Raw genomic sequence first — 20,218 nt, forward strand, 5'->3', positions numbered from 1 at the left:
TGCCCTGAATCATATTGAGGAATTTCCCTTCTATTCCAGTCTTCTTTAGGTTTTTCATCAAGAAAGGGTGTTGGATTTTATCAGATGGTTTTTCTGCATACATAGAGATGATCATGTGGTTCTTTTCCTTTTTTTCTATCGATGTGATGTATTACGTTGATTGATTTTCTAATGTTGAACCACCCTGCATTACTGGAATAAATCCCTCCTGGTCATGGTGTATGACTCTTTTAATATGCTGTTGGATTCTGTTCGCTAGTATTTTGTTGAGGATTTTTGCATCTATATTCATAAGAGATGTTGGCCTGTGGTTTTCTTTTCGTGTGATGTCTTCGTCTGGTTTTAATATCAGGGTTCTGTTTGCTTCATAGAGTGAATTAGGGAGTATTTCTTCCTTTTCTATCTTTTGGAAGAGTTTGAACAGAATTCCCCAGTGTAGCCATCTGGTCCAGGACATTTTTTTGTTGAGAGGTTTTTGATCACTGATTCTATCTCTTGTTATGGGTCTTTCTGTTGCCTCTTGTGCCAGTCTGGGTAGGTTGTGTGCTTCCAAGAATTTGTCCATTTCATCTAAGTTATCTAGTGTGTTGCCGTACAGTTTTTCATAATATCGTGTCGTAATTCTCTTTATTTTGATCAGGTCAGTTGTAATGTCCCCTCTTTCATTTTTATTTTGATTATTTGCATGTTTTCTCTTCTTTGTCGGTGTAGGTAAAGGCTTGTCAGTTTGTCTTTTCAAAGAACCAACTTCTGGTTTTATTGATTCTATTTTTCAGTTTTTTATTTCATTTATTTCTGTTCTGATCTTTGTTATTTCCTTTCTTCTGGGAGGTTTAGCCATAGTTTGCTCTTCTTTTTCTAGTTCCTGGAGTTGTCAGGTTAGGTTGTTGATTTGAGATCTTTCTTCTTTCTTCATGTAGGCATTTATTGCAGTCCATTTCCCTCTGAGCACTGCCTTGTCTGCATCCCGTAAGTTTTGGTATGCTGTGCTTTCATTTTCATTTGACTCTATAGTAGGGAATTTGTGACTTCTCTTTTGAATTCTTCCTTGCCCCATTGGTAGTTTAATAGTGTGGTGTTTAATTTCCATACGTTTGTGTATTTTCCAGGTTTTTTTCTGTTATTGATTTCTAGCTTCACTCCATTGTGGTCAGAGAAAATACTTGGCATGATTTCAGTCTTTTTAAATTTATCCAAGTGTACTTATTTAAATATATATCCATCTTTTGGGGTAGAACCCCCAAACAGACCTAACTAGACTGTTTAGTGGGTTTATAGTATCACTCAAGTCCTCTATTTCCTTGCTGATCTTCTTTCTAGATGTTGTGTCCAGTGTTCAAAGCGGTGTATTGAAGCCTCCAATTATCGTTGTAGTACTGTTTCTCCCTTCAGTTCTACCAGTGTTTGCTTCATATATTTAGGTGCCCCGATGTTGGGTGCATATATATTTATGATTGTTAAATCTTTTGATTAATTGACTCTTTTATCACTATATAATGTTCATCTTTATCTCTTCTGACAGATCTCATCTTAAAGTCTACTTTGTCTGATACTAAGATTGCCACCTCTGCTCTCTTTTGGTTTTTGTTTGCACTATTTTTTTCCTTCCTTTCACTTCCAACCTGTTTGTGTCCTTGGGTTTAAGGTGTGTCTCTTGTAAACAGAATATGGTTGGATCATGTTTTTTTGTCTTTTCTGCCACTCCCTGCCTTCTGAGTAGAGTGTTTAGTTTGTTTACCTTCACTGTAGTTACTGATAAGTCACTGACTTCTGCCATTTTGTTGTTTTTTGTGTGTCTTAAGCCTTCTTTGTCCTTTACTACTGCTTGCTTTTGTGTTTTGTTGGTTTATTGTAGTGAACCTTTTTGGTTCTTTTCTCCTTTCCTTTTGTGTATTTTTTTTGTATATTTTCTTAGTGGTTACCATGAATATTACATTTAAGAGCTTGTGTCTATAACATACTAGGGTAACCAGTTCAACTTCAGTAACATACAAAAAATTCTATACTTATATCATTCCTCTCTTCCTCTTTTGTTGTTGTTATCACTAATTATGTCTTTACGTTTCATGTTCCCTGTAGCATGGTTTTATCCTTGCTTTTTATGTATTTGTTATTTAAAAACATAAAGGACAAAACATTTAGAATTATCGAACATGAATACCTTATTACTAGCTGTGCATTCCCTTTATTAGGGATCTTTCTTTTTTATGTATAGCTTTTAATTACTTTCTAGTATCTTTTCCCTTCCATCTGCAGAATTCCCATTAGTATTTTTTGTCAGGTTGGTCTGGTGGATGTGAACTCTGTCAGCTTCTGTTTGTCTGGGATGTTTTAATTTCACCCTCATTCTTGAAGGATAGTTTTGCTGGGTACAGTATTCTTGGTTGACAGTTGTTTTTTCTTTCAATACTTTAAATGTATCATTCCATTAGGCCAGAGACCTTTGAGAGCATCCAGAGTGGAGGACACAGTGGCGCCTGGACAGGCAGCAGGAGTGGACTGCGGGTTCCTGTGGGTGAACGAGGTGTCTGCCTCTCCTCAAGGCTTCAGGGCCGTGTGGGCCTGGTCCTCTCCACAGCAGAAACCCGCTTCCTATAGGAGAGGGTGAGGCTCTGACCTTATTCTTCCTGTCCCTCTCCAGTTCTCACCTGGACCCTGCCGGCAACCACTCCACTCTGCAGGCCAGTGGCAGCACCACCCCGGAGCATACCTCTGTCATCGACCCGCTGATGGAGCAAGATGAGGGCCCAGGAACCCCTCCCGCCAAGCAGAGCACATCCAACTCCAGGTTAGCGAACGAATACCGGAGCCTCCACTGTCCACCACAGCTGGCAGGGCCAAGACATCCTCCTGCTCTCCTAACTTCGTTCTACTCAAGAAATGTTAGACTTGGCCTCACTGTCCAGAGCACACCTCATTCAGCAAATGTTTACTGAACAGCTTCAATAGACCAGGAACTGCAAAGAGATGGCCCCTTGCCATCAAGGAACTTACAATCTAGTCCTGGAAAAGAGTCAGCGGTGTTGGGACTTAGACCTAAGGGAAAGGCTCAGGCATGCAACTAGGCTATGCAGAATAAGTCACGGAGTGCAAGATACTCCTGTGATGAGCACAGCTAGATGGGAAGACAATGGGGAGGGTGGGCAGCGTCCCGTGCTGCAGGTGACATGGCAGGTCTTCAGGGGCTGGGTGGGGGTGGCCATGCTGCCTTCTTCCTCCCTTCCTCCTGCCCTCCTTCCAAGTCTTTCTCTTTTCTCTTGTTCTCTTATTGACTCATTCTTCATCCTACTTCTTTTTCCCCTCTGTTCTCATCTCCTTCTTTCCTGATCTGTCATCAGCTCATTCAGCTGCTGTCACCCAACGGCCTCCTCTGCCGGGCCTAGGGCTCCGGCTGCCTCCAGGGCAGTTTGCCCTCACAGAGCTCTGGGCTTAGAGGTGACAGTCAGTGTCCAGGGGCACACAGCACAGAGGGAGTGCCGCGAGGGCGCTGTAGGCCACAAGGGGAGCAGCTAGCATAGGAAGCAGTCAGCTCTGTGTTCTTTGCACCACGACCAGTCATGTTGGAATGTACCTGCAGCAGAATTTTAATCACAGACTGGCTTCTGCTTGAGGTCCCTTTTTTTCAGTCTCCACTGCTGCCCCCATTTCTTTCCCTCAGCTTATTTTCCCTCCTAGACTGTAAGTTACCTGATGGCAAGGGGCTGTCTCTTCGCACTTCCTGGTCTGTTAAAGCTGCTCAGTAAACATTTGCTGAATAAATTGTGCTCCTGGCCAGAGAGGCCAAGTCTAACTTTTCTGAAGCAGAACCAAGTTAGGAGAGCAAGGACCAAACAAGTGGGAGAGATGCAGCCCAGGGGTGTGGTTGACAGCTGGGGCCTTGATTTGGACTCTGTGAGTAACTGGTTGTATGAGCTTGGGTTTGCGCTGTCTTTTTACCCTCTCTGAGCTTTGGCATCATGCGCTGTAAAATGAATCAGTAGAACTAGCACTAGCGATGAGGCAACCTCTCACGTCCCTGTAGTTCCTAGACCTCCTCCTCAGATGTCTTTTCCATACCCTCCTCCCTCCCAGAGCGTGACTGAGGAGCTTTATTTTCCTTCCTGAAAGGGTTGTGGGCGACGCCAACAAGAAGAGCCCAGAGCCACGCCTTGTCTCCATCAAGAAGCCTCAGCTGGAGCTCGGGGTGCACCTGTGTGGCGGGAACCTGCATGGGGTGTTTGTGGCAGAGGTGGAGGATGACAGCCCTGCCAGGGGCCCTGATGGCCTTGTGCCGGGGGACCTCATCCTCGAGGTGAGCGCGGGGCTGCTGGGCAGGCCGGGCCCCTCTCAATCCTGCACACGGGGCTCGCTGCAGCCTGCGGCAGCCCTGGAGACGGAGAAGCACATGCTGTCACACGGTGGCTCCGTCGGTGCTGTTGTCCAATCCTTACAAACCCAGGATGCCTCAGAGACCCTCGGGGTAGGTCTCTGGGAAGCTCAGCGGCCCGCAAGCAGCCCCCTGAGGGAGCCTGAGGGCAGAGCCCAGCCTAGGCACTGGGGACCCGGTGGGAAGCTGCTCTGCTCTCGTGAGCAGCAGGACTGATTGGATGGGGGACTGTTGTCTCCCCCTCACTGGGTCAACCGCTTGATGGGAGAGGTGGCTCATACGTATCTAAAGGTACACGGAAGATAAGCAAAGTGAAGGGCCATATTTGGAGTATCCCATACCTGCCAGGGACTAGAGCAGGCTATTCCCTGGGACAAGCACTAGAGGACGTGGTGGCTAGAGAGTAGGCATAGGACATGGACGCTGGGGGAGACCACGTGGGTAGCCCTACCTCCAGAGGGTTGGCAGGCAGAGGCTCAGGTAAGGGGACATTGAGTTTCTGCCTTATCTCTACACTGGGCCCTTGCGGCTGGGACTGGGTCTGCCCTTCTGGCCTCACCCCGCTTGTTCCTGGGCAGTATGGCACACTGGACGTGCGGAACAAGACGGTGGAGGAGGTGTATGTGGAGATGCTGAAGCCCAAGGATAGCGTCCGCCTGAAGGTGCAGTACCGCCCCGAGGAGCTCGCCAGGGTCAAGGGCCAGCCTGGGGATGGCTTCTACATCAGGTACCAGAGGCCGGATCCAGGGCTGGGGGGCCGTGGGGGAGGCGGGCTGTCAGTGGACACTGTCCCTGGTAAATGTCTCTGTGCTTGTTGCCTCCAGAGGTGGGGCTGCAGTAGTCATTGCTTCCCTGTCTGGTCCACACGTTTATGGCGAGATGCTTGTGACCCAAGGGCTTAAAGGACCAGGCTCCCTTATTTGGGGTCAGGGCCTGGGAATTCTGAGGCCAGGGGTCCCATATTCCTCTGGGCTGCATGCCTCTCCTGACCCGGGATTGCAGAGCCCTCTGCAGGGTGTGAGTGGACTTCACGGCATCCACAGTGTCCCGGAATGTTGTGGGTGGGTGGGGACAGGCATCAGGCATTTCCTGGGGGGGGGGCTTGTGGCTTCCTTCACGTTTCCTAAGATCTGAGACCACAAAAAGAATAAGAATCACTGATCAGCTGAGCACCATGAGGTACAATTCCCTGTGTCTGGGAGCCCCTGATAGTGGGAGACGGCATAGGTCTATCCAAGGAGTTTCCAACCTGTAGGAACCATGACACTTGCCCTTGGAAGGGGAAGACACGGCCTTGGTCCTGGGCAAGCAGTTCTTCATCTGATGGGGTGAGGCAGTTGCTGTTCTCAGGAGCCCTCAATCTCAGGGAAATGTGCTTCCCATCTGGAAGGAAGGCTCATCTTTGCCCTGTTACGTAAAACGTGTGGCTCCCTCCTCTGGGAGCCCCTAGCAGAATGGCGAGAGGTGGTACCTGGCCTTGGAATAAGTTTCTGGCTGGTTCGGGGAGAGCTTGGAGCAGTATAGAAGCCCGTGGAAGGCTGGGGGCTCCTCTGATGGGCTTTACACCTCGCCTTGCCCAGAGCCCTGTACGACCGGCTGGCAGAGGTGGAACATGAGCTGAGCTTTAAGAAGGACGACATCCTCTATGTTGACGACACCTTGCCCCAGGGCACATTTGGCTACTGGATGGCCTGGCAGCTGGATGAGAACGCCCAGAAGATCCAGCGTGGGCAGATTCCCAGCAAATATGTGTACGTGTGCCCCAGCGTTGGGCTTAGGGCGTGGGTGGGAGCAGAGGGGCCTGGAGCCATCCTATGGGATGTGGCGGGGGTCGGGAGTACAGAGAAAACTAATCCTGCAGCTTATCGCAACCTCTCGCCTATCCGCTTTGCCAAGATTTATGTCCAGAAAGCTGCTCCGAGCATCAGTCCACACTGCGCGGAGCACAGTGGCAGCTCAGGGAGAGTAGCTTTCAAAGTCATCTAGCAAGGGCTGTCCTAGCAGTTCAACACTGACCTGAATGTCATGGTTGAGACTGGTCTGCTCAGAGAGCCCACCCCTCCCACAGCAGGGGTGTGAAGGGGCTTGTGTGGTGTTGGGGAGGAGCTGTGAAGCCTGCAGAGCCGTGATGGGGGAGGCCTAGGCTCTGCCCCGGCTCGGGCCACCCTTGCCCTGGCAGTGTGGGCGTGGAGATGGTGTCTGCGGCCTCTCCCAGCACCGCCACTCTCTGTGACCACAGGATGGACCAAGAATTCCCCAGGAGGCTCAGCATGTCTGAAGTCAAAGATGACAACAACGCTGCCAAGACGCTGTCGGCAGCTGCACGCAGGTCTTTCTTTCGCAGGAAACATAAACACAAACGCCGCGGGTCCAAAGATGGGAAAGACCTGCTTGCCTTGGACACCTTCTCCAATGACTCTCTTCCCTTCTTTGAAGGCAAGTGACTGGGCTTTCTTTTCCAGTGGGCTCTTGGAATAAGGTTTATTGTTTATCACCGCAGCCTCAAGACAGCAACTTAAACAAAGTGGAGGTATACTTTTCTGTCACCCAAGAGCAGTCTGGTGGTAGGCATCCAGGCTGGTACAGTGGCACTGGTTTTGACAGCCTTTGATGGTTTTGAGGCTTTCATACTCAAGTCTCCCGGGGCCACCACAGGTCACTAAGCTCCAGCTATCTCACCCATGTTTCAGGCAGCAGGAAGGGGGAAGGCAGAAGTGCACCTCAGCTGAGCGTGTCTCCTTAGACAACTGTCGGGTCTCCTTAGACAGCTGCCCTGGTTGGGCTTCCCCTTCACTGCTCCCACCTGTGCCTCTTGGCCACTCACACCTGCGGGGAGGCTGAGAAGGGCAGCCTTTCATCTGGATGCGTTGCCAGCTCAGTGACACAGACTTTGTTAGGAAGGGAGGGCGGGAGGGCATGGAAGAGGCAAACGGTCGTCTCTGCTCAGTGGTGGTGTTCTTGGTATGTTTGAGGTGTTACAGGCTGTCTGGGGGTGGCCAGGGGCTGCCGAGTCTCTGAGAGCTTTGGCCTTTTCCAGCCGCACTTCTGTGTCAGTTCACTATTCCTACAAGATGCCCCCAGGGTAGGACGCTGACACAGGGCTATAGTTGAGTGTCACGGCTGTCGAGGACCGCTTGTTGACGACCTGGTGGAAAGGGCACGTTTGTCCGGTAAAGCGGGAGGCTCTTCCGAATGCTGCTCCCAGGACCTCAGTGTGTCTGCCGCCCTGGAATGTGACCCCCCAGGCAGGTGGGTGTGCTGGGCCAGTGAGCGGCAGAAGGTAGGACAACTGGGTTCCTCCTTCCCTCTTCTTTGTTTAAGTCAAGACCTTCAGCCCTGGCAAGCTGAGTGAATCACACCCTTAGTTCATGGTCCACTGTCAGTCAGTCAGGACGGGGTTGCAAACTATAGCCTGCTGCCCAGTGTGGCCCACCACCTGCTTTTGGGTGGCCTGAGGGCCAAGGGTTGTGTTTACATTTTTGAGAGTTAAATATAAAAAAGACTATTAGAACAAAAAAGGACTGTTAGCCTTTTGGAGATAACGGTTGCTCCATTTCACCTTCAAAACCTAAAATACTTACTGTCTTGCCCTTTACAGAAAAAGTTTCCCACGCCCTCAGTTAGGGTCAGGCTTCTCTTTTGTTTTGTGCCCCTGCATCCATTCGGTCTTTGCTCTCACATCTCCTGTCTCCTTTGTCCCCAGGCAGCATTTCTGGTGTGGTTGGTGCATGTCCTTGGATGTGTGTGGATCTTATAAAATAACCATTCGTCTCTTCTTGCCTTTAGTTCTTCACTGTTGTATCGTGCAGTGAAACCTGTGTGAGCCAGAACTCCACGGGACTGCCTTGTTTTTCCAGGTCTCACAAGTTTTCTGCCTTTGACAGGGTGCAGTCTTACCACTTTTCTATTGCTCATTTTAGTGGAAAATATTTGAGTTTTCCTTCTCTGACAGGTTTCCACCTTATACAGGTTGTGGCTTTTGCAGGTTTTACTGTCTACTTTGAAGTTGTCATTAGCTACATGCACTTTTTGGAGTGTTACATCATCCTGTTAAATTGACCCTTTTATCTTTATGATATGTCTTCATTTCTAGTAATGCTTCCTTCCTTAAAGTCTGTTTTGTCTCATATAGTTACCACACCAGCTTTCTTTTTCTGCCTTTTTACTTTTAACTTTTCTGTACCTTTATATTTAAATGTTTCTTGTAAGTGGCACATTTTTCTTTTAAATCTACTGCGACAAACTTTACTGAAGTATAATATGTGTACATAAAAGCACACACACATTTACAGAAGAGTTTTTGTAATCTGAACACACCCATGACAGTCTTCATTGTTTATTTAATCCATTACATGAAGTACAGTTACTGATAGATTTGTTTTAGACTTAGTCTGTTTTCTTTTTGTATTACCTGTTTTATGTTTCCATTTCTCTCCTTTTGTGCTTTATTTAGATTAATCAAGTATGTTTTATATCCATCTTGCCCCTCCCTCATCTACAAGTTCTTAGTTATTTGCTTTTGTTTTATTCTTTTGATGATTACAGTAGATCTCACAACATATATCTGTGACTTCACTATTAATATAAATTATTTCTTTGATCGCTTCCCTAATAATTCTAGAACATCAGAACACTATAACCCCATTTACCTCCCTCCCACCGTCTCCATTATTATGATTTTAATTCTACATGTATTTTAAACTCAAGGCAGCGTTGTCAATTTGACATCAGTTATTCATTTATGTATACCCTCCCCCTTACTCTTCATCCCTTCTTGCGATTCTGTGTTTTCTTCTGGTTTCATTTTCTTTCTGCTGAACAACGCCGTTCAGTGTTTCCTGTAGTGCAGGTTTGTTGGTGATGAATTCTCAACTTTTATTGGTCTGGAAATGCCTGTTTCACGATTGTTTTTGAGGAGAGCTTCAGCGGGGATAGCATTTTGGAGTGGCAGATAGGTTATGTAAGCATTTGGAGATGCCGTGCAGTGTCGCCTGGCTTTCATTTTGGTGTAGTTTCCCAGGGCTGCCACAACAAACTGCCACAAATCCTGAGGTTTCACACAACAGAGATTTACTTGCTCACAGTTCTGGAGGCCGTAAGTTCGAAATCAGTTTCACTGGGCTAAAGTCAAGGTGTTATCAGGGCCACACCCCAGCAGAGGCTCTAGGACAGAGTCCGTTCTTGCCTCTTTCAGCTTATGGCAGCCACTGACATTCCTTGGCTGTGGCCCCATCATCGGCATCTTTAAATCTCTCTCAGCTCCTTCTTCACATCACCTTCTCCTCCGTGTATGTCTGCCCCAGAATTCCCTTTGCCTCTCCCATAAGGATACGTGTGATTGTTTTTAGGGCCCACCCAGATAATCCAGGGTATGCTCCTCCTTACGAGATGATTAAGATTCTTAATCGTCACATCTTTCGATATGTAAGATAGTATTCACAGGTTCTGGGGATTAAGAGGTGACTGTATCTTTGGGAGACCATTTTTTAATCTACCACACATTGTTCCTGTTGAGAAGTCATTGTTCATATTGTTCTTGTTGTTGAAGGTACTGTGTCATCTTCCCCTCCCCCTCAAGCTGCTTTTAAGATATTTCTCAATCTTCGGTCTTCAGTAGTTGCACTAAGTAAGGGGCAAAATGGATAAATTCCATCTTCGTCACTAACTGCGTGGTAAGGATCAGCATGAATCTAGTCCCCAAAATGTGGAGATGGATCCAGTCCTTACCTTCCCTCTTCTCTATCCTCGTCACCAGGCACCCAGGTGGCACTCTCTGTGACCCTAGCCATTCGGAACTGGGACAGAGCCAACAATTTCAATGGATACTTTCTTTTAGATCAGCTTCCCATGTAGCAATTCTCTGACCCTAGCCACGTGGAGCTAGGTCAGAGTTCACAAGTTAGAAGGACACCTACTTTCAGACTGCCAAATAGGCAGAGGCCAGCCTCTCCTGGCTCTCAGCTGCCCCTGTGGGCTCAGTAATTCACTGCAGTAACTCAGTATGCACAGAAAGTATAGAGAGTAAGCCTACAGATTTATTACAACCATAAAGGATACAAATGAAGAGACACATAGGGTGAGGTCTGGGAGGGGTCCCAGCATGGAACTACCCTCTCCTATGCGCGGTCACCAACCAGGAAGCTCATCTGAGCCTCAGGATTCAGGGCTGTTATCAGCCTCACCACGTGGCCATGATAGATTGCATCATGCCCTCTGAGACCAGTCAGCATTGGGCTCCCAGGTTGTTCCTCTTGGTCTGATCAGCCCCCACTTATTAACCTCAGTTGTGGTCCTGCTAGAATGAACCAAGAATACAGGCTAAATTGCTTTCTGCAAGGTGATTCCATACCACGCAGTAGTCACACTGTAACATGTATAGATGTGGTTTTCTTTAACATGGCTGTGGTTGGTTGGGAGGTAGTCCTGAGCACTTCTTGAATGTGTAGCTTGATGTTTTGGTGAATTTTGGAAAATTCTTGACTATTGTTTCCTTAATTGGCTTCTGTGCTCTTGTCACCTCTCTTTCTGTAGCTTAGGTGTTTTTTGACCATGTCTGTCTTAGTTACCTACCGCTACCATAAAAAATACCACAAGTGGGTGGTTTTAAAGAATAGAAATTTATTTTCTTACAGTTAGAAGGCTTCTTGTTGTTAGTTGCTGTTGAGTTGATTCTAGTACTGAATTCAGGGTGTGACTCTAGGGGGAGGTCCTTTTTTCTCTATTTCAGTTTCTAGTAGCCAGCAATCCTTAGTGTTCCTGGGCCTGTAGGTACATCCACCATGTGAGCCTGTCTCATGTGGCCTCTTTCTCGTGTGTGTGTCTCTGTATCTTGTCTACTCTCTTTATAACCCAGAAGTGATTAGGTTTAGGATCCACCCTGCTCTGATATGGCCTTATTAACATTACAAAAGAAAACCTTATTTCCAAATAGGATCACATCCACAGGTACAAGGGCCAGGAATTCAACACGTACTTTTGGGAGACACATTTCAATGTGTAACAATGTCCCATGTCTCCTACACTTTTTTTTTCTGGTTTTTCCATCTCTTTTTTTTTTTTCTCTCCACTCTTCAGCCTGAATATTTTCTGCTGACTTTTTCCTGTTCATAAGTCTACTCTTCTTTTGTGTTTCAATATGTTCTTAATTTCAGAGATTTTTTTTAGCTCTCGAGTTTCCATTTGATTCTTTTTTTGTGTTGAGTTTGATTTTCTGGTGATATTTTCCGTCTTGTCATCTCTTTTCTTTTTCATATTAATCATATTTGAAGACTCTGTTTGGTAGCTCTAATGTCTGGTCATCTCTGTTTCTCTATTGTGTTTTTCTTGGTCCTGCTCTTTGGTATGCCTGCTGATTTTTTACTGAAATGTCAGAAATTATGTACAGGAAATTGTCAAGGCTCTGGATCATGTTACTGTCGTGAGCTCCATTGGTACCAGTCAGCTCCCTCTCAGCAGACAGAGGCTGAGCAGCTGCGAGGCTGTGCTGCAGCTTTTGTGCTTCTAGGGTGTGGCCCTGCGGTGGTCCCTGGAGGGCCGGGCTGTTGTCAGGGCGCCTCCTCCTGGGGATTCTTGATGCCTAGTTTTTGTCTCTTCAGTACCTTGAGAGTGCAGAAAACTGCTCTGTGTTCTGTGACTCACACGCCTTGCTTCTTGCTCCTCACAGCTTAAGAATTTGACAGATGACTTTAGGGGAAAACTTCTAAATATCAGACTTTCTTCCTTGTCCCCCCTTTCTCTCTGCAGTTGTGGCCTCTCAAGTCGCAGCTGCCTTGGCCTCTCTAAGCCGTGTCTGTCTCACCTGCCTTGGAGATGGCCAGGACTGCTGGCTCTGCTTGCATTCTCTGCCCCCGTCCTCACTGGACAAGTCTGCACATGCTCAGGCAGGAAGCGGCCTGTAGAACGTAGGCTCATGCCTCCGTGGCTCCCTTCTCTCCAGGATCTTGGCATCTCAAATCCTGACTGCTGTAACAGCTCTGTGATGCCCTCAGAAAGATATTGCTCTTTTTAAATCCAGGTTTTCTAGTTGTCCTCAAAGGTGTGCTGCTTGCTCTTCTATTACACCTGGGAGCAGAAATCCCTATGTAATTTTTTTAAAGCCCTCAGGTGACTCGGATGCACAGTGGGAATTTTGAATCCCTGCTTTAGTTTGTTCTTCTGACTGCTGCATGGTCTCCTGGTAGCTGCTCTCCCCCGCCCTTATGTGCCTATATGCTTCATATCTCCACACCACAGAGTGTGCTGGGTGTCCTTGTCCCATTGGGGCCTGTGCCCCAGTGTCTCTGGAGTATGTGTAGAGGCCTGCTGTATCCTTTATCAGAAAGTTGTTGCAGTGTGGACTAAGACTTGTAACCCCTGAGATCAAGCCTGTGCTCTGTGTGACCCTTACGGGCCATTTTTCTTCTCTGGGCCTCTGACTCATCTGGTTGCACTCTGATTGGTAAGATGTGCTCCAGCTCTCTGATTCTGTGAAGACTCCCCATGACACAGGTTATCCAGGGAGGAACATGAGTCTTCTAGATTGGTATCCCATAGTGTGGCATGTGAATAGTCATCGAGGGAGAATATGATTCTTTTTCAAGTAAGTTGAGGGAATACTCACTTAATGTCCTTAAAGGGGTGGCGGGGGGTGGTGGATAAAATACAACGTACCCATGAAGTGGGATGCTCAAAAGGAGCAAAGGGTTCCGCTGTATGAATCAACACGGACACATTCCAGAAAAACAACGCTGACCGACAGAATGATCTGCAGAATATTTGCAGTATTATGTAATGTTTGTTAAATGCACACACGCACACACCCCACGTGTTCTGGAGTTTATGAGCGTGTAAATATTAATACACGAGAATAACAAAACGTCTGGAAGGATACAAATACTTCCAGCTTATCCTAGTGCTTACTTCTGAGGAGGCTAGTAGGAACCTGGGCTGGGAAAGGGCCATTGAAGAGGACTTTATCTGTGAGATTCTGTGCTCGTCTCTTCCAGGAGTAAGTTCTTTACGTGAGGCTCCTCAGAGCTGTTCCTCAGAAATGGTGTGGGGGGATCCCTTGATGGTGGTGTGTGGAATTTCCCATAGTGGACCACTGAACCCTCCCCTCACTGTTCAAAAACAGGTCACTGTGCTTCTGGTCTTTGGTGGAGCTCCAGGTTGGGAAATGCTGTACAGAGCTGTGTAGATGTACATGGATTTTGTCACTAGAGAGGAGGAAGTGGACAGTGGGGAGTTAAGCAGGCATGTTAAGACATGAAGAAGTGTTTGAGCAGAGGGAAGTGCCGAATGACTGGCTGAGGCTGGCGTGTCAGATACTCACAGTTGGGGGAGGCTGTACTGAACTCCAGGAAGTACTGGGACCTGGCTCGAAGGTGACCAGGTGGCCCGGTTTGCCTGGCACATTGAACTTTTAGGGCTGAAACTGGGAAAGTCCCAGGCAAACTTAGATGAGTTGGTTAGCCTACCTGGCTCTGGGTTTGTGGCAGGAGGGAGGTGGGTCTCCCAGGCTGGGGAGCATGCATGAGCAAGGTCAGGGAGCAGGGGGGGCCCCAGCACTTGCTCTCCTTCCGTGCCCAGCTGTTGCCCTGGTGACATTTTGTCTCTCTCACCAGATGCCGTGAGCCTGGCTTACCAGCTGGTACAGAAAGTGGACTGCACCACTCTGCGGCCGGTCCTGATTTTGGGGCCCTTGATGGATGTGGTGAAGGAAATGCTGGTGAACGAGGCACCCGGGAAGTTCTACAGATGCCCCCTTGGTAAGGGGCGTCCCCTTGCTTGCCGGGTCATGTCTGTCTGTGTCTGTGTCCACACTGGCCCAGCCGTGCATGGCATGTCAGCCCCAAGGCAGGTCACACGGTGTTTCTCAGGTGCTTCCTGAGAAGGGGTGACCGGAGGCTCAGCAGAGGAGACCTGGCTCAGATCAAGGCGTGGCCCCAGGTCCTTTCTCCTGAGGAGGACGTGGCCCTCATTCCTAAAAGCTGCTGCAGGACATCCTCCGCCTGTGTTAGGGCAGGACATGCCACGATAGCTGGGCATGGACCTGACTCTGTGTTTGTGCCTTGCAGAGGTGATGAAGGCCTCGCAGCAGGCCATCGAGCGGGGCGTCAAGGATTGCCTATTTGTTGACTATAAGCGGAGGAGTGGCCACTTCGATGTGACCACAGTGGCTTCAATAAAGGAGATCACAGAAAAGGTACCCATTGCTTTTGGCCAGGGTGCGTTTGGCCCTTGTGCCCTTGGTCTTCTCCCTGTGTGTCTCAGGCCACAGTGAGCTCATCTGTGCATGTCAGCCTGAGTGCCCCGTCTCCTTGCTGCCCTCGTGTGCTGCGTGAGCTCCGGTCCGCACTTCTCTGTGCTTCTGTGTCCCTGAATCACTCAGCGGGGAGTCACCCTGTGCGTTCGCCACCTCCCCTCTCTGAGGGCTTTGAAGTCGGGTGGTTGTGGGTGGAGAGACTTTGGCAGGGAGTTCTAAAACAGGGGCCCAAGTATGCCTGCTGAACTTGGGTGCAGAATTTTATGTTTGTGGCTTTATTTTGGGGAGACGGACACAGCCTCCAGCGGGGGTCCCTGCCCCTGAAAGAGTTGAGAACTGTTGCTTTGTGTCTCTCTTGAGCGTAGTTGGCTCCATTTGCAGCATGAACGAGGTGGGGGATCTGCAAAGTGCAGGAGGGACAGCCATTGTGCCCAGCCCCGTCCTTCTGGGGTGGTCAGTCTGCTTGGCTGGGCTGTGGCTCCTTGTGGCTTGCAAGAAGGGGTTGGCTTCTTACAGCTTTCGGCACCCATTACCTCCAGTCAGGGGTGGCCCAGTAAGGTCGGAAGCTCACCAGTGGTTGGACCCCTCCGTGATGCCTCTGGGTGGGTGGCTGGAGGTCACAGGGTGCCTGTGGCCTTTCTCTGGCTCATACTTTGCCTGGAGGCTCAGGGGACCTAGGAACATATTTCAGTCACAGCCGTGCAAAGACACACTCTCCTCCCTGACTGCAGTTCTCTCTTAAACTCTCTGATTATTTGTTCAGCCTGGGAGAAATCAGGGTTCAGAGTACAGGGTTGGGGAAGGCTTTAAGAAGGTCCTGGTATCTGGGCAAAGACCAACAGGAGGTTTGGAGCTGGCTGTCCAGACCCCGCTCAGCCCTGCTCCCAGCCCAGCTGTCTTCACAGCTAACATCCAGGAGGGAGGTGTTTCCTTGGGTAAAGTTTCCTCACAGCTAATCGTGTGTGGTCTTCATGAAACCTTGTCTTGTTCATGGTTGGGACCTTATGTGTTCATTTATGGAGTAAGGAAGAGTTGTATGCGGTGGGGGAGGGGGAGCCCTTTGGTGGCAGGAAGGAGTTTCTTGCCTTGGATAGGAGGTGGGCTGGGGTTGTCCTCAGACCCAGCCCCTTGTGTCTGCCCACCCACGCGCCTTCCCTCTGGTGCTCACCGCCCTCTCACCTCCCTCAGAACCGGCACTGTCTCCTGGACATCGCCCCTCACGCCATCGAGCGGCTCCATAACATGCACATCTACCCCATCGTCATCTTCATCCACTACAAGAGCGCAAAGCAGATCAAGTAGGTGGCTGACTGCCAGGGCTCGCCAGGGCCTTGAGGGGTGGCCTGGTGGCTCAGGCGGTCCCAAGCAGCAGGGGTGTGTGTTGGGGGGCGGGTAGAAGAATCAGAGACATGCCTGTTAGCCTTGAAATAGGCAGCATGCATAGGAGAGGACCACTTCCTCCTCAGGCCCCCAGCTGTCAGGGTGCTGCCATAGTCCCAGCTTTGTCTGCACAGATACCCTCCTCCCCCTCCTGCCCCTTTCCTCTTCTCTTGCCTCTTAGCTTGGTGCTTAGAAGGACACAGGAACTAGGAGACCTGGGCTAGGCCCTGCTCAGCTGTGAGCTAGCTGACTTGTGACTTTGATGAACCTTTGCTTTCATGAACAAGAGTGCTCTGCTTTCCCTCATTGGTTGGACCAGCCGCACGCAAGGCCCCGTTCCACTTCACCTTCCTGTGCTTCTAAGCTCAGTACCTGCAGTTGGGGGCCAGCTGGTGTGTCTACTCTGTCCACACACTGGGGCACCCATCTTCCCCTTCCTGCCCAAACCTCCCTCTGGGGCCCGAAGCTGCTGCTGTGCTTTCTGAGGGGTGCACACATGGGCCCCCCACCACAGCGTGGCCCCATCTCAATGGTGACAAAGGGAGGGATGAGGAGGGCCTAGGAGAGGTGAAAGGCTCAGCCTGGCTTCCTGGGTGTCCCAATAGGGAGCAGAGAGACCCCATCTACCTGCGGGACAAGGTGACCCAGAGACATTCCAAAGAGCAGTTTGAGACGGCTCAGAAGATTGAACAGGAGTACAGCAGGTACTTCACAGGTAGGTGGGCGTCGGCACTGGGAGAAGCAGCAAGCAGGATGCAGAGGCTTTCCCTTCGAAACGGCGATAGCAGGGGCCGAGTGGGCACTTACCGAGCACTCTGGTGGGCACTTTCCATCGCAGTGAGGTGTTCTCATTTCATCACTGGTCAACCCCAGGAGTTTGCAGGTTGGAATGTAAAGGTTACTAGTTTTGTCATCAGGTCATGGTCCAGTCTTTTCCACTTGGATTCTTACCTCTGCAGTGGTGGGTCTGTCCGCAGCACAGGTACCATGTCATCAGCTCCAGTGTCCATAGCAGGTCGGGAACTGGGGGCCCTGGTGAGCCAGCAGCACAAGTGACAGTGGCCAGCCGCCTGCCCTACAGCGTCCTCAGGGGAGGCCAGCTTCGTCATGGGGGTTTTGTGAAGAAAAGCCACAGATTTAATCATCTCTGGCCTTTGGAGCAAAACTAGCCTGGCTCCGATTTACCTGCTACTGTTTTACTTTCTCCTTTTCAGCCTCTTCCTTAAAATTGAAGGAGTGCTGGTGGCGCAGTGGTTAAGTGCTCGGCTGCTAACCAAAGGGGCAGCAGTTTGAACCCACCAGCTGCTCTTCGGGAGAAAGATGTGGCAGTCAGCTTCCGTAAAGATTACAGCCTTGGAAACCCTATAGGGCAGTTCTGTTCAGTCCTATAGAGTTGCTATGAGTTGGAATCGATTCAGTGATTTTCCATAAAATCAGTCATTTGTAGGAGGTTATATTATGGTCATGGAGAGGAATGGACAGTGATTTTAATTCTATAAAGCATTGTAATCTAGTACAATGCTTCTCACGCAACCTGTGGTCAAGGACCAGCATTTTGGGTGTGTGTGTTAATTTCTAATCCACCACAGACCAATACTTTTGTCAAATACATGAAAAATGAATTAGTAGAGAGGTAAAATTGAAAATTAAAAAACCCAAAGACTTAACAAAATGGAAGCCCAGATATTTTGTATTAGATCCAACACGTGTAAAATTACTCTGCCGAGGTTCTGTAGCAGTTTCTGTATGTACCTGTCACAGCCATAAACAGTTTGTCAGGCAGCACCAGGGATGGATTACCCAATAAGCAAGGTACGCATGGGCTTAATTGGCTTTACTGACTAACCTGTAGTGCACGATTTCACACGGGTTTCACCGTGTACTTTGCTCTTACTCTAAACTGGTGCATACCGTGCTTACTGGTTAATCCACCCCTGGCCAGCGTGTTTGGTGGACCCTCCTGGGAGCAGCCCTGATCCTGTCCAAACCTGAGGTGTTGGAGCCTGCAGAGCAGAGCTGGGCCGGAGTTCGATCCATTTCCTTGTCTTTGCCGCGAAATCTTCTCTGGGCTGTAGCACACACAGCCTGTCTAGCTCCAGTCTGTGGGATTTCTGATTCTCTGAGCTCATCGTTTCCTACAGAATCCTTCTGTCAATTGGATCGTCACAGTATCCCCCACACTAATGGCTTTGCCCTGTGCTGGGATCCCCTCACTGTGAGACCGGTAGGCAAACCCAGCCCAGGAGATTGTGGGGGTGAGAGTGGCCAGTTGTGGTCATCATGTTACAGCGGCCAGGGAAGCCTGACGAGATTTGACCCCGAGCCTTGTTGGAGCCCATGTTTTCAACAGTCTGAATGGCTGACCAGAGGGAGAGAGAAGAACTGACTTGCGCTGCACTCTGCTCTTTCTTTTTCTTCCTCAGCTTCTTGCTAGTGGAGGAGTGTGGGTTGGGAGTGGGGCAGGGGTGCCAGGTGCTTCAAAACAGGCAGCAACCTGGGTCTTGCTCTGAGCTGAATGACGGATGTGTTTGGGGTGCTCTTTTGCAGGGATCGTCCAGGGAGGGGCCCTGTCGAACATTTGCATTCAGATCCTGGCCACGGTCACTCAAGAGCAGAATAAAGTCCTGTGGATCCCGGCCTGCCCGTTGTAGAGGAGCTGTGTGTTGTGGACGCCTGCTGTGATCCCACCAGCGTAAATGCGGGGCCCGGCTCGTTTCAGCGGCTGAAAATAGAGACATGTCTGTACATAAATGTGGAGGGGAGGGACGGGGCAGCGGCCAGGCCAGCAGACAGCATTCCTCTAACACATGTGCTTTGAGACACAGCAAAACAAACAGCGCGAAAGACTTTCCGTAGAGGGCTTCAGCACCAGCCTTTCTTTAGCTAGCTGACCAGAGGTGCTGCGAGGAGAACCTTCCAGATCACAAGTTTACAAGCCTTTTTTAAGTATTTGGTTGTTTATGTTTACTTGAACAGCTTCATGTTGTCAGTGCCCAGCCCCTGCCCCCTCTGCCCACCTCTTCTGTCACTCTGGCATTGCTTTTTTTCCTGTTTTTCAGTGAAACGACTCTGGCACCTTGTTGGGGGGCTGCTTTGCTTTGGGGGGTTCTCGTCAGTGGGACCAGTGCTTTGACTCGGCGGCGCCCCCTCCTGGAAGGGCGACGCCAAGACTGCAGACGCTCAGCCCACGGAGGCGGCCGAGCCGGGACCTCGGGGGTCAGTGCCGCAGTTTTCTCCTGCACAGGGGTCTCACAAACCCGTCTCTCGGACTTTCTCTCCTGCCTTCCATATCCTCTCATTTTCTCTCCATCTGCACTTACTACTCAAGCGCTGCATCTGGTCCGCCAAGCCCTATAGGTTCACAATGACACAGTGAGGCTCCAGGCAGGGGGTAGGCTCGAGCTGATGCGTGCCATGGGGTCCTTGGTAGGTTCTGTAAATACTGACAGCCTTTGTCAGCACCATTTTTGCAGGGTAATTCGTAATCTTTGTATTTGAGAGAGTGGCGAGGACGCCAGCCCTTTTCAATATGAAAACATTCATGTTTCAGACCTTGAATCGAGAACTTTTAGGGGAAGTATCATGATTTGTGTTGTCACTGTCACAAATAAAAAAAACGGGTCTTTTTAGTCTGGGTTACAGCCCTCTCAGCACGACCCGTGTTCTGTGAGGATGTCTTCGTTTGGGGTCTGTTTTTGCACTTCTGATGCTGGGTGGCTCCGGCTGAAACCGTGTGTCCTGTTCTGAGGTACCATACTGGGCCCTGTGTTACTGGAGCCAAACCCATGTGTTAATGTTGTTCCTAACATTTCACTTTACTAGCAGGAAATCTCTGATTCCATTTTTTTCTTTGTAATTCTAGGCACTAGATTGTAGTTTAGCAATTACTGACATTTTTTAAAAAGGGATATATTTTCTTGCACAGTCATTCAAAAGAGAGAAGTTTCAGTCCTCAGTGCTGTCCTTTGTTTTACAGGTACAAATTTTCTAGCTCAGACAACTAAGAAAAACTGTAGACTATGTCTCGACCTATTCCTTTGATACCCTTTGGGGGCTGTTTTTTCTAGATTGCGGATAGGATGGGACAGAGATGGTACGTGTAAGCAGACAGGTACTGTTCTGACAGACTGGGATTTTCTGTACTAAAATGTTACTTTGTATCAAAAGTTAAACAGACTTTAGTACAACCAATAAAGGTCAATTTCTGTAACTGGTTGTGAATGAAGATG

At 49.1% G+C, this 20,218-nt stretch overlaps 1 protein-coding gene across 1 annotated transcript in view; it reads left to right on the plus strand.

The window, feature by feature from the left end:
- DLG5 (discs large MAGUK scaffold protein 5) overlaps positions 1-18,640 on the plus strand; it is a 159,202-nt gene extending 140,562 nt beyond the window's left edge. The window contains exons 23-32 of the mRNA XM_004383168.1: positions 2,642-2,788; positions 4,108-4,291; positions 4,945-5,093; positions 5,947-6,117; positions 6,606-6,802; positions 13,969-14,112; positions 14,422-14,549; positions 15,798-15,907; positions 16,595-16,704; positions 18,537-18,640. Of these exons, the coding sequence (XP_004383225.1) occupies positions 2,642-2,788; positions 4,108-4,291; positions 4,945-5,093; positions 5,947-6,117; positions 6,606-6,802; positions 13,969-14,112; positions 14,422-14,549; positions 15,798-15,907; positions 16,595-16,704; positions 18,537-18,640 (1,444 nt within the window). The remainder of the gene's footprint in view (positions 1-2,641; positions 2,789-4,107; positions 4,292-4,944; positions 5,094-5,946; positions 6,118-6,605; positions 6,803-13,968; positions 14,113-14,421; positions 14,550-15,797; positions 15,908-16,594; positions 16,705-18,536) is intronic.
- The last annotated feature ends 1,578 nt before the right edge of the window (positions 18,641-20,218 follow it).

This window comes from Trichechus manatus, unplaced genomic scaffold, assembly GCF_000243295.1.
Source record: "Trichechus manatus latirostris isolate Lorelei unplaced genomic scaffold, TriManLat1.0 scaffold00106, whole genome shotgun sequence".
Lineage (NCBI taxonomy): Eukaryota > Metazoa > Chordata > Mammalia > Sirenia > Trichechidae > Trichechus > Trichechus manatus.